Below are 12299 nucleotides of genomic sequence, written 5' to 3' on the forward strand. Positions count from 1 at the left end.
GTTCACTAAATAAAATTAAAAATATTAAAAATATTCCCAATGAACCCAATTTAAATATTCATATGTGTACCAACTCGTATCGCGAGTTTGTACTATTTAAGAACTGTTAATCTTAAATAAACAGATAATGTTGGATATGTTCACGTGGAGGGGATAAAAGCAATAAAATAACCGAGGGTACCACGATGGGGGACTCTCAGTTGATCCATTGGTCTCGTAACGAAAGCAAGCATGCACACGATTCTACGAACTTTTCGCAAAAACAGACAAGCACGTTTAGAATGGACAAATGGTCATCCGGCTTCAAAATGCGTCTCTTATCGACCAAACATCTTCACGCGATCGTATCACAGCGAAAATGGTGTTTATGGATATAAACCAAAGACACAAAGACACTTTGAAGGTATTTCAAATGATATGTTGATTAACACGTCGAATGTCGTGAGGGGTCACTAACATCATAAATTTAACACTGAGTGTCACGCAGGTCACAGATGACCCACGTTAAACTTTCCACTCATGCTGTTTTGATAATTTCGTACGAGAAGAAACGTATTATTGAAATAAAAGTATATTATTCAAATAATTAAAGAGATGCCATTTTCACTGTGGTATTGAACGTGTTAAAGTTCACCTCGCTCTTTCTCTTTCTTTCAGTACCAAAAGAATACTTAGAAACACGATCAAAGAATAGCAATTTTTACAGACTGGTTACAGCATACAGAACACACGGTCACAAACAAGCGAACATTGATCCAGTTGCGACGAAAGTGCCAACACCTCTGGTCGAATTAAAACCAGAAAGATTTGGATTAAATTTGAACGACAAAGTTTCTTTCAGAGGTATTCTAGCAACAGAGAAAGAGGAAGGAACAGTACAAGAAGCATTGCAATTCTTAAATAAAACTTACAGTAGCTCGGTAGGACTGGAGTTTAGTTATCTGGAGGTAATACATCAGCAACTTAACAGAATTTTCTAAACAGAATCATTGTAACTGCTTAATATTGAACAATAAGTATCCACTGTCTATTATTTCTTTGTAGAATATCTATATAAATACCTGATTTCTGTTAATATTTACACAGACCGAGGAAGAGAGAGAATGGTTCGCGCAAACAGTGGAAAAAGATTTGGCGAATTCTCTGACGAATGAAACGCGAATTGCCATCGCGAGAGAAATGCTGAAGAGTCAAGCTTTCGATCACTTCTTGGCCATCAGGTTCGTGAGCCTTAAGAGATACGGTGGCGAAGGTGCTGAGAGTATGATGGCATTCTTCCACGAGTTCTTCAAACTATGCGCACACGGTAAACCTTGAATATATATTTCATCATTTAAATACTTGAAAAACATTTACCATGTAACTGATAAAATAATATAAACAAGATAAAAAAAATAAAACCTTCATCTCCATTTATCAATGATGGCATTTAAACTGATTAAATTGTAGATGATTTAAAATACATCGTCCTCTGCATGCCACATCGTGGTCGACTGAATTTTCTTACTGGTATGCTGAATTTCCCGCCAGAGAAATTGTTTAGAAAATTGCGAGGATTTTCTGAATTTCCGGATAACGTGGTTACCTCCGGTGACGTGATTAGCCACTTAGTATCTTCAACCGATCTGACAATCGGGGGAAAAAAGCTTCACGTAACGATGCTGCGAAATCCGTCGCATTTGGAGGCGGTGAATCCCGTCTCCATGGGAAAAACTCGAGGAACCATGCAAGCTGTTAAGGATGGAGCCTACAGTGAAGATGCAAATGCATGCTGGAGCGACAAAGTGTTGAACGTCCAAGTAAACTGCTTTAAATTTAAATTAACCCACAGAGAATATTAAATCAAATTCATCTGTGCTTATACTGCACCTTAGGTACACGGAGATGCCGCTTATGCCGCCCAAGGTGTCGATCAAGAATGCTTAGCCTTATCCGCAGTTCCTCACTTTGAAATTGGAGGAACTGTTCATATGGTAATCAATAATCAACTAGGTTTCACCACTCCAGCCTCCAGAGGAAGATCGTCGAGATATTGCACGGATCTGGCAAAGATGATCTCTGCTCCGGTGATTCACGTGAACGCCGACGATCCTGAGGTGCTCGCATATTCTTCTCGTTACACAGTGAAACACCGTGAAAGGGGGAAAATTTAAATTTGATAAATACATATCATAGATGGTTGTTCGAGCGACCAGAGTAGCTTTCAAGTACCAACGAAAGTTCAGGAAGGACGTTTTCGTGGACTTGAACTGTTTTAGACGATGGGGGCACAACGAATTGGACGATCCCGTCTTCACGAATCCTATTATTTATAAAATTATACACAATCGTCCGTGAGTATTTTAAAATGACTTGAAAATGTATCAGGTATGAAAATAATCTTTTCCTCTTTCCTTTAGAACCATACCAGATCGATATTTAAAGAAACTGAACGAGGCTAATGTACTTTCGAAGACAGAAGCTACCAGCATCGTTGAAAATCATAGCGCTCGATTGGATCGAGCACTGAAAGAAGTCGACAGTTATATTCCACAACCTGTCTACTTCACAGGCTTGTGGAGCGAAATGCGATCGGCTGATGCGTCCGTGACACAGTGGGACACGGGTGTTGATTTAAACCTATTAAGCTTCATTGCCAAAAAAAGTGTTCACGTTCATGACGAGTTGGTGAGAACATATCATATGCTTTAATTCTATCCCAGGGATTATTCTTCTATTTTGACCAATTAAGTGTCACGTCTCACCATACAACAGACAATACATCCTCGGTTAGTGAAAAGTCACATTCAATCCCGATTGAACAAAATAGAGAGTGGTGAACGCTTGGACTGGACCACTGCTGAGGCACTTGCCATTGGTAGTTTGTTGTATCAAGGATACAATGTCAGAATAAGTGGACAGGATGTAGGCCGTGGTACATTTTCACAGAGGCATGCGATGCTTGTTGATCAGTCTACTGGAGGTAACTGAAAAATGAGTTTCATAGATGAATAAGATGTGATTTCAGGTATCATTCGTAATTTCAGACATACAGATTTCATTAAACTCTATGATAGAGGGTCAAACAGGGAAGCTAGAGTTAGCCAACAGTATTTTATCAGAAGAGGCAGTGCTAGGATATGAATATGGTATGAGTATTGCTGTACCAACGACTTTGACCATTTGGGAGGCACAGTTTGGTGATTTTTTTAATGGAGCACAGATCGTTATTGATACCTTTGTAACCAGTGGAGAATCGAAATGGATGTTAAGCAGTGGTCTGACGATGCTTTTACCTCATGGCTACGACGGTGCTGGTCCTGAACACAGTTCTTGTAGAATTGAAAGATTTTTACAACTCACTGATAGTCAGGAGAATAAACCGGATGGTGATAACGTTAACATGCACGTTACGAATCCTACGACACCTGCTCAGTACTTTCACCTGTTAAGAAGACAAGTAAAATCGATTTTATCAAAAAAATGATAAATTATATCGTTGTTGCTACAAGTTTACTTTTGTTTCTTCATTTTAGATGGTAAGAAATTTTCGCAAGCCTTTAATAATAGTAGCCCCGAAAATGTTGTTACGTCATGCCGCAGCCACGTCCTCGTTAGCGGATATGGGACCACAGACTAAGTTCAAGAACGTTATTGGTATGTTATAAATGAAAGCAAATAATCTAATTCATTTCTAACTTCTTTCAATAGCATGATTTTGACAGGAGATGACAAAGTGAAAGAATCAGAAGTGACTAAGGTGATTCTAGTAAGTGGAAAACACTATTATGCTCTTGATGAATACAGAGATAGAACAGTACAGAAAAATGTTGCAATTATCAGGCTAGAAAGCCTATGCCCCTTTCCTGTTCAAGACTTATTACAAGAGATTGATAAGTATAAACATGCAAAGAGTAAGTATCATGAATAAGTCTTGACATTATTATACGATATTGAAATAAATGTTTTTTGCAGCTTTCATATGGAGTCAAGAAGAGCCGCAAAACATGGGAGCATGGAGTTTTGTTAAGACTCGTTTTGAAAATCTGTGTGGAAGATCAGTGAGTGTCAAATAAATATAAAATTAGTACAACATGCATTTGCATTTTTTCTACAATAAAATTATAATTTACAGTTGAAATATTCGGGTCGCGTGCCTATGGCTGCACCAGCTGTGGGCGAAGGACAGCTGCATCAACGAGAAGCTCAGGAAGTTATCATTAAACCATTCACTATGAAATGATTTTTATATTATATTACATTTTACTCTGTTTTATTTGTACACGTGATTCAACTGTCCAAAATCACACCTTTCTTGCAATTACATCATCACCGTATACTATATTATGAAATAAACTATTTACACATCCTTGAGCAATGATTATGCTACTTCAATATTATCAACAACAAAATATATTCGCAATATGAATATAACGTCAATTACTAATTTTTGACATTGTAACGATTTTGTAATGAAAATATTACCTGTTCTTTCTTTATAAAAAGTAGCAGCAAAACTAAGTCATAATTATTGTAAAAAGCTAAATTTATATTACAATAACACGATTAATGCAATCAATCTTGGCTAGTATTTTCTGCTTCCAAACGTTCATGTTCTTTTTTAATAAGATCCTTCAATTCCTCCTGTAAAGAAGTAAGTTCAAGTTAATGATATCGGTAATTTTTAAATCACTATAAGAAATCAATTTAAGCAGTGAAACATACATCCCAGCCCAACTTTTCAGCTAATAATTGACAACCGGTATCACAGTCACCTAACCAGGCAACATCGCGACCGGTGCGTGAATCAAAGATTAAGCCTTGCCGCAATCCTAGAAGTCGTGACAAGCGGTCTTGCATGCCCACTTTTTCTTTATTGATCAGTAAACGTGGACAATTTGGTCGAACCCTTAAAGAAAACCATAATTATAATATTTTAAATAGCAATGGGATTATTTTAACTTCGATCCCTGATGCACACCTATCTACCAAAGATGCAAAAGGATGAACGACCAAACTCGATCCCATGATTATTAAAAGATCTGCTTCTGCAAAATCCCTATCGGCGAGATAATGAAAACGTTCAGGTAACAATTCTCCAAAGAAAACTATGTCAGGTTTTACTACACCCTCGTTACATTCTTCACATTTCGGTACAACACCTTCAATGATTTTTTCTGAAAACAGACACTAAATTTAAAATACAATTTTATTTTAATTAGAAAGATAGAAAATAGAAAAACTACTTTTCATCCATGGAAGAGTGTACGGTGCTCTACATTGAAGGCATCTACCAGTATGGAATGTTCCATGGGCTTCTACTAATTTTTCAGGTGGTAAACCAGCCATTCTCTCTAAAGTATCAATATTTTGTGTATAATGTCTCAAAAGCAATCCCTTCTCCCACAATAGACGAATAAAGTAATGACACGGTGTAGGTTTAAAACCTTCGGGTAAAAGTTCCCGCGCAAGAGCGAAAAAAGGTTCTGGATTTTCCATAAAAAAATCCAATTCAAAAATAGCTTGAGGATGAGGCAAATTGTACTTCTCTAAATTATGATATAGTCCACTTGACGGTGAACGAAAATCAGGAATTCCTGCAGCTACAAACAGAAAAATTATGTTACATACTCCTTGAAAATACTCTAGAAAAATATTTGTAGAAACTTACACGTGGAAATACCAGCTCCAGCCATAGTAACAATTTTGCAGTTTTCATTTTCCTTTATATATTCTATTATTCCATCTAAGTTAACTTCTCGAAGCACCTTTTGTTGTGATTGCTCGCTATAATCTGATGAATCAAAAAGTCTTAACTTCTGTGCTAGATATCTACGAACTTTTTCCATCTCAGACTCTTCTTCTACCTCTTCTTGTTCTGAAGAACTTTGTACTGATTCCTCATTTGGTTTCTTTTCTAAGGGGTCCAAAAAATTATATTATTAATACATTATTTCAGTTGCTAGATATAAATACATAATCTTGGTTTTTATTACATGCTCATACATTATAAATATCTTAGGTTTGTTAGTTTTTGAAAAATACAACATTAAAAAGAAATTAATACATAATGTTCAAATAAACAAATATATTATACTGACTAAAATAAAAATACAAAAATACAGATTTTCTCCAGGGTTTTCGGACGAATAATTGTCGTGGACCGCTGATTAAAGGAAGAACGAGGCGCGAAAACATTTTGATCAACCATAAACAACTATGGTGATACAACTGAAATGTAATTCACAGAAAACACGTGTGTTACAATAATTACCTACAAGCTGCCAACAGTATACAAATTAAAATATTTTGCAATTATAGCGAACAGCATCGAGCAGTAATTCAGCCTTTTAATTCAGCTAACCATTTTATTTAATTAGTGAAATTCCGGGTTTCTATAGATGACAGTTAACCTCTTTCACAAACATGTTGCATTCATTTATATTATATTTTGTAATCCTTTACAACGTAGTGTAAACGTAGAAGCATTATAAAAAATATTAAAAAGTTATAATACAAATTTTATAAACTGATATTAATTTTTAAAAATGGGAATTTCATTAAAAAGTTGTTTTGTAAATTATTTCCTGAAAATCTATGAATTAAAATAAGAAATTCACAGTAATACAAAATTATATTTAAGAAAAAGAAAAAATTTTAAGCAATAACATACACGAAGCTTGAATTTTGTCATGTTCGACAAATGACAGTTTAGAAACATTACCCTTTTTCGCATCATCCTTATGTTCAGACATGTTTTTAGATTCTTCCGAACTGCCTAGCAACATTTGAGAGAACTTTTGTATATTACAATTGTAATATAAAAAGTAATATTATTCATAAATTCATTTGAACATACGATAAAAACACACTATCGAACCATTTCTACGTTCAATATTATTTGTTCAACTAGAGACCATACCCTTAGCGTGACGAGTTTTTGTTAGTACTGCGCGTTGGTCCGTTGGTCCGGCGTTGGTCCTAGTCGGCTCGCGCATGCTTCGACTGCGCATGTTTCGTCTGCGCAAGCGCGTAATGGCACCACGCAGTATATCTAGCGTCTGTGAGTATTCGGTATACTCTTCAACCTCTAATGTTATCATTTATTTTCTCTGTTATATATTTTGTCCACCGTATATACACGAACGTAAACCGTTACGTAGTTACAGATAAGAGTAGAGGGCGTCTCTGAGCTGCGCAAAACAGGTATGTTCTCGTATTGAACGAATAATAAATATTTTTGGAAATATGATTCTCATTATTTATGAATTACAATGATTTCCAATATACATTGTAACTAAAATAGTACACAATCGTTACATTAATTTTTATATATTAATTTGGTAACTTGATAAGTTCTATTTAATGATAGGGCATAAATATATGGTAGGATAACACACGTTTCTAATTCGTTAGTAGAAAGGCTTTTTTATATTGTAATCTCTATTATTTTTGTAATAAATGAAAGGATAAAATTCAGAGATGATGTTTTCAAAATAGTTACCGTATCTTTATAAATTGAGATATTTATTTCCATCATAAAAACATATCCCTAGAAATACCATGTATCAAATTTTATTTATATTATTGAGCTTTTTTGGATGCATCAACTCCTAAGATCTTACGCCTCTGGGCAAACATGTGTAAATATAATTGTGGGAAAACTGTAACAAGAAAAAAGAGAAAGATAGATTTAGAATTAAAATATTATATTATATAAATATAAAAAATTATGTTTGAAATACTTACCAGGAATATAGGTCAGTCCTACAATTATCAGAGTAATATAATAACTAAACGTAAAATTACATGCATTAGGAAGTGTATAACTCCAGGCCTCTGGGTGAGAACCTGCATACTTTATAGCTGCATATAAACATAACAGTTCTCCAGTTACACCAATAGGATATAATATGATAAATAATGTATACCTATAACAACAGAAATATTAGCTTCAAATTATTAATATAAAACATATTCTGTGATTTTTTAAATTCCATACCTTAACCATGTAAGAAAATATGGTACAAAGCCACTGAGATTCATAAAGTAAAACAGATATCGAATTATTTCTGTTATTGACCATGCTAAAATGGCCAATGGCAAGCCAGGTGATGATGCTGCATGTTCATATGGAGTTGCTAACAATACAGCACTTACAATTATCACACGACTAAAAACTTGAAAAATTGTTAGTATAGGGTTTGATTTAACTATACCAGTTGCTGCATGTATTATCTGTAATGTAAATAAAATTCAATCTTATTTTTTTTTTTAAAGCAGTCACATTAAAATTTAATACTTACCTCCAAAAAAGCAGCATGTTGAAAAATAATAACTGGCCATTTAACATTACGCCATAAGTTTGGTTCTGACACAGTAAAATCATTTATCAGAAATTTATAAAGTATGTAACTCCAGCTGCAAACATAAATAGTTTTATACATTTTTTTCATTACATATTTATTTTTAATTACAATTACGTTGCGACGATAAAAAAAATTTAATATTTCGTGTTAAATTACAAGTGTACTTGAATTCAAACAAGAAAATAAACCTTCTTTCTATCATTTAATCAGTTTGTTAGATACGTAAATTGTATACTTACCCAAAAACTTGGATAAGATTATAAGCTTTCAAGTAAAGTGTTGCAACGTTACTTGGTTTTTTAGATTTCATATTTTTGATAATTAATTTGTACGTGAATTATTTAAAACAGTACTAAAAAACAGTACTTATTGCTTTTGCGATGAACGTTTCAAATTCATCGCATACCGCACGTAGAATATCGAAACTGACGAAGTTATACGAGGCACGCTATATGATATGTACTTCCCACAGGAACGTACCAACTACTGTTCATAACATGGATGAATCAATCTTTTTTTTTCTTTTAATTCTTTGATAATGTTACATTAAAAATAAGTAATCTATGTTTTAAGTAATGCTGATAAAATGCTATTAAAATTATGTTAATTCAATTTTTATTTCGTATATATTAAAAATCATTCGGTAGAACAAGTTTTATAATATACAGTGTAAATTATGCAATGAAATGCTTATTCCACACAACCAGTTATACCTTGACCACCTTGAGTCAGTTTCTTTCTAACTTGTTATTCAAGTTATGCCTAAGAGAATATAATACAAGAAATATTATTGAACAGAAGCTTATACAGAAAATATGCTTATATTGGTTGCGGTCAATATTCATCAACATTATTTTCACAACTGCATATCATTTTATACCGGAAACCGTGTTTCTAACTACATCCCTGGTTTTTTGGATCAAAGTTCAACATACTATAATGAATTCAGAAGGAAAATGAATACGACGTCTAATGTTTAATCAGCACTTATTATAATTAGGTTTTTAACGCGTCTCAGAATTATAATCATATTAATAATGTAACAAACTTGAATGCAATGTGTATATATTTTTTCAAATTAAAATGTTTTCTTCAATCATTAAATAAATGTTTAATTATTTATGTTCGAAAAAAAACTTAGAAATTGATACTTTTCAAAAGTATCAACGAAACAGGAAACGTACAGATGGTAGAAAATAATAAATAAAGTACTAAATTAATAATAAATCATTGTAAAAATCTGGCACTTTAGGAAATTAAGAATTGATTTTTCAAATTACAGTTGCAATGATTTCTAATCGATAAATCGAAATGATATCTCGTCGAGATTTTCGTTGAATTAAATAGTTTGTGGCAAAGTAACTTATTATTTCCGATTTTATCATAATTATGATATCTATAAAGGTTAGTCTCACATAAAATATTTAAATAATTTTGTTCTATTTTTTTATATAGAAACGGTTAAAGTATTAGATAACCTGTTGATAATATTATGTTATCAACATATGATGCTTATTACTGTTGATTTAATATTACAGTTTATCATCAAGTAACAAACAGCAAGGTAAAGAAAACATGAAAATGCAGTGGATCAATTTTCAAAGGCTTTTTAAAATAGTTAAAAGATACAATTCAACAAATAGTCTTCAAACTAGCAGTATTTATAGAATTTTTGTTTGTGGGAATGAGGTGAAAGTGGCAAAAAAAAATGGACAACCAATTGTGGCCTTAGAGTCTACAATTATCACTCATGGGATGCCTTATCCTGATAATTTAAAAACAGCTATAAAAGTTGAAAATGCTGTCAGAGCCAAAGTAACTGTTGTTTAATTTAAAAATGATAAATTATTAATTCATAACAAATATGTAAGATTTATTAAATATCTTTAGGGTGCTGTTCCTGCAACTATAGCAATTTTAAATGGACAGATATATGTTGGCTTAAGTCAGGAACAATTAAAAACATTGGCACAATCGGATCCTGTAAAAACTATTAAATGTTCTCGCAGAGATATATCATCTATTGTTTCTCAAAAGCTTAATGGAGGAACAACTGTTAGTGCAACAATGTTAATAGCAAATTTATCTGGTATACCAATAATGGCAACAGGAGGTATTGGGGGTGTTCATCGTGGAGGAGAATCAACATTTGACATTAGTACTGATTTAATAGAACTTGGTCGTACCCCTGTAGCTGTTGTATGTTCTGGTGTTAAATCAATTTTAGACATTGAAAAAACATTAGAATATCTAGTTAGTACACATTTTTATGTAGAAAATGAATTTCACATTGAATGAAATTTCATTTGTTATTTATATCCTTTGTAGGAAACTCAAGGAGTCCCTGTTATAAAGATTGGTGACACCAACCATTTCCCTGCATTTTACTGTACTGAAACATTTCAAAAAATAAAAGTACCACACAGAGTTTCTGATTCAATGGAAGCAGCAAACATATTAAAAGCTCAGAAGGAGTTAAATCTGCAAACAGGATTACTATTTGCAGTTCCTATTCCTCAAAAATATGCACTGAATCCTAAAGAAATAGAGTTAGCTATATGCAAAGCTTTAGAGAATGCAAAAAGTAATCATGTAAGTGGAAAAAATGTAACTCCATTCTTATTAGAAGAATTAAATAAAATTACACATGGCCAATCTTTGCAAGCTAGTAAGTGTGTATATGTATATATATGTAAGCATACGAATAACATAAAGTGGACACTTTTTATTTAACTTTTATCTTCTCAAAATTGTAGATATTGCACTCATAGAAAACAATGCAAATATGGCAGCAGAAATTGCGGTAAATTTAGGCAAGAAACATTTCCAAAGTTTTCCCAGCAGTAATTCCACCAAGTGCCAGCTGAAATCGGAACGAAATCCAGTGAGTTTAATTGAAATAAAAATGTATATGCATATGTTCTAATCATACGATTTGTTTATGTTCAACGTAGATTGTGATCGGCGGAGCCGTGATGGACACCACGTTGCAAGTGAAGGAGGCTGAGATAAAAGTAAGTCAAGTCTTAAGTCAGAATTATACTAAATAACCAATTTTCCTTGTATTCATATTTCTGAGGAGTTATAGAACGTTTAACAGTATTTACATACAATTACGACCACATAGGTTTTATGTACATTTAAGAATTGAATAACATGAACTCATAGTACAGTATGGGGAAGAGTGGCGTGATGCGATTAATACAGTATGAACATAATAAAAGATGATCACAGTGCAAGTTAAAAAATCATTTTTATTCGGATTGTAAAACGTTTAAATGAATGATGCGTGTTAAAATTCCAGCTTGTTTATAATTTCTAGATTCTCTTAAGAAAAGAAAAATAGTGGAATAAGCGGTTTTTCTTATGCACGATAATATGAGAATAACAAAACGTACTTTTACTTTACAATTACACTTTTTCCCATACTTGGCTACGGTAGTCCTAGTGAATGTACCGTGTACGAAATAACGTACGTACCATTATTCTAACCATTTACAGATACGGTAAATTGGGTTTCTTAAGCAGGCACTATTCAAAGCTCCCTCTCTTTCATTCGTCTCGATATACATGTGTTACATTTAAATATCGATCAGTTACAAATTTGCTACACATTTGAACCTTTTTGTTTTTTTTTTAAAGCCTTTCTCGTTTAGAGATCTTATCGTTATCAATGTGTATCCGAATAAAACGTAGAAATACAAATCTTTCCAATTAAATGAGACGTGAAAAACAAAATAGGAAAACATTATACATATTTCATTTCGTTTAGTCGAAAGTTAAAGCTTAGAGTCTAATTTAAAGATAGCGTGTAGTAGGTTTTCATTTTTGTTTTGGGCGGTTTACCAGAACATAGTTGCCATCTAAATGATCAGTTAAAAATCAATTACTCTGTCTGTCGTTTTACGTACATAGTATCCCTTATAATATATACATTTAGTGGCAGAGGCT

General features: G+C 33.0%; 5 protein-coding genes across 9 annotated transcripts in view; 2 read left to right on the plus strand and 3 right to left on the minus strand.

Annotated features, from left to right (window-relative positions):
* LOC117606928 (cell growth regulator with RING finger domain protein 1) overlaps window positions 1–1203 on the minus strand; it is a 29009-nt gene extending 27806 nt beyond the window's left edge. The window contains exons 1-2 of the mRNA XM_076690044.1: window positions 1062–1203; window positions 912–976 (exon numbers count right to left, since the gene is read on the minus strand). The gene's annotated coding sequence lies outside the window, so the exon portion shown is untranslated. The remainder of the gene's footprint in view (window positions 1–911; window positions 977–1061) is intronic.
* LOC117606919 (putative 2-oxoadipate dehydrogenase complex component E1 homolog) lies at window positions 87–4257 on the plus strand. 2 transcript variants are annotated; one of them, XM_034329952.2, is made up of 13 exons: window positions 87–403; window positions 658–947; window positions 1087–1306; window positions 1450–1799; window positions 1875–2096; window positions 2176–2333; window positions 2400–2667; window positions 2755–2962; window positions 3027–3439; window positions 3516–3636; window positions 3705–3893; window positions 3955–4040; window positions 4115–4257. In XM_034329952.2, the coding sequence occupies exons 1-13, from the start codon at window positions 232–234 to the stop codon at window positions 4220–4222; spliced, it is 2805 nt and encodes a 934-aa protein (XP_034185843.2). In that variant the 5' UTR covers window positions 87–231; the 3' UTR covers window positions 4223–4257. The 2 variants fall into 2 exon arrangements, with proteins under 2 accessions (XP_034185843.2, XP_034185844.2); XM_034329953.2 differs by lacking the exons at window positions 3955–4040; window positions 4115–4257 and having other exon boundaries at window positions 3691–3848.
* Window positions 4059–7082, minus strand: Sirt2 (Sirtuin 2). Of its 3 annotated transcripts, XM_034329967.2 has the most exons (7): window positions 6902–7082; window positions 6704–6757; window positions 5651–5896; window positions 5226–5582; window positions 4961–5156; window positions 4705–4888; window positions 4059–4623 (listed from the first exon to the last, which is right to left on the minus strand). In XM_034329967.2, exons 1-7 carry the CDS (start codon window positions 7080–7082, stop codon window positions 4555–4557), a joined length of 1287 nt encoding a protein of 428 aa, XP_034185858.2. In that variant the 3' UTR covers window positions 4059–4554. The 3 variants fall into 3 exon arrangements, with proteins under 3 accessions (XP_034185858.2, XP_076546152.1, XP_034185861.2); XM_076690037.1 differs by lacking the exon at window positions 6704–6757; XM_034329970.2 differs by lacking the exons at window positions 6704–6757; window positions 6902–7082 and adding an exon at window positions 6081–6247.
* Window positions 6704–8835, minus strand: Hacd1 (3-hydroxyacyl-CoA dehydratase 1). Of its 2 annotated transcripts, XR_013062715.1 has the most exons (6): window positions 8588–8835; window positions 8286–8400; window positions 7982–8217; window positions 7729–7910; window positions 7484–7643; window positions 6704–6757 (listed from the first exon to the last, which is right to left on the minus strand). XR_013062715.1 is itself a non-coding variant. In XM_034329982.2 (5 exons), exons 1-5 carry the CDS (start codon window positions 8656–8658, stop codon window positions 7564–7566), a joined length of 684 nt encoding a protein of 227 aa, XP_034185873.1. In that variant the 5' UTR covers window positions 8659–8835; the 3' UTR covers window positions 6704–7563. The 2 variants fall into 2 exon arrangements, 1 of the variants encoding a protein (XP_034185873.1); XM_034329982.2 differs by having other exon boundaries at window positions 6704–7643.
* A 328-nt stretch (window positions 8836–9163) lies between these two features.
* Window positions 9164–12299, plus strand: part of LOC117606921 (uncharacterized) — a 28286-nt gene continuing 25150 nt past the window's right edge. Inside the window, exons 1-7 of the mRNA XM_034329959.2 lie at window positions 9164–9556; window positions 9631–9752; window positions 9887–10163; window positions 10239–10601; window positions 10677–11016; window positions 11105–11232; window positions 11303–11362. Coding sequence (XP_034185850.2) covers window positions 9924–10163; window positions 10239–10601; window positions 10677–11016; window positions 11105–11232; window positions 11303–11362 — 1131 coding nt within the window. The 5' untranslated portion in view covers window positions 9164–9556; window positions 9631–9752; window positions 9887–9923. The remainder of the gene's footprint in view (window positions 9557–9630; window positions 9753–9886; window positions 10164–10238; window positions 10602–10676; window positions 11017–11104; window positions 11233–11302; window positions 11363–12299) is intronic.

Source organism: Osmia lignaria, chromosome 2 (genome assembly GCF_051020975.1).
Source record: "Osmia lignaria lignaria isolate PbOS001 chromosome 2, iyOsmLign1, whole genome shotgun sequence".
In the NCBI taxonomy this organism is placed as follows: domain Eukaryota; kingdom Metazoa; phylum Arthropoda; class Insecta; order Hymenoptera; family Megachilidae; genus Osmia; species Osmia lignaria.

What these genes read in the sequence shown, in the direction of transcription:
- LOC117606919 (XM_034329952.2), top strand. Translation starts at nt 232, where the DNA reads ATGCACACGATTCTACGAACTTTTCGCAAAAACAGACAAGCACGTTTA. An exon ending in GACACAAAGACACTTTGAAG is followed by an intron (nt 404 to 657) that starts GTATTTCAAATG and finishes TCTTTCTTTCAG; the next exon opens with TACCAAAAGAATACTTAGAA. An exon ending in TGAACGCCGACGATCCTGAG is followed by an intron (nt 2,097 to 2,175) that starts GTGCTCGCATAT and finishes TACATATCATAG; the next exon opens with ATGGTTGTTCGAGCGACCAG.
- Sirt2 (XM_034329967.2), bottom strand. Translation starts at nt 7,082, where the DNA reads ATGATAACATTAGAGGTTGAAGAGTATACCGAATACTCACAGACGCTA. An exon ending in TAAGGATGATGCGAAAAAGG is followed by an intron (nt 5,897 to 6,703) that starts GTAATGTTTCTA and finishes TGGACCCCTTAG; the next exon opens with AAAAGAAACCAAATGAGGAA. An exon ending in TGGAGCTGGTATTTCCACGT is followed by an intron (nt 5,583 to 5,650) that starts GTAAGTTTCTAC and finishes TTCTGTTTGTAG; the next exon opens with CTGCAGGAATTCCTGATTTT.
- Hacd1 (XM_034329982.2), bottom strand. Translation starts at nt 8,658, where the DNA reads ATGAAATCTAAAAAACCAAGTAACGTTGCAACACTTTACTTGAAAGCT. An exon ending in AATCTTATCCAAGTTTTTGG is followed by an intron (nt 8,401 to 8,587) that starts GTAAGTATACAA and finishes TTATGTTTGCAG; the next exon opens with CTGGAGTTACATACTTTATA. An exon ending in TATTTTCTTACATGGTTAAG is followed by an intron (nt 7,911 to 7,981) that starts GTATGGAATTTA and finishes CTGTTGTTATAG; the next exon opens with GTATACATTATTTATCATAT.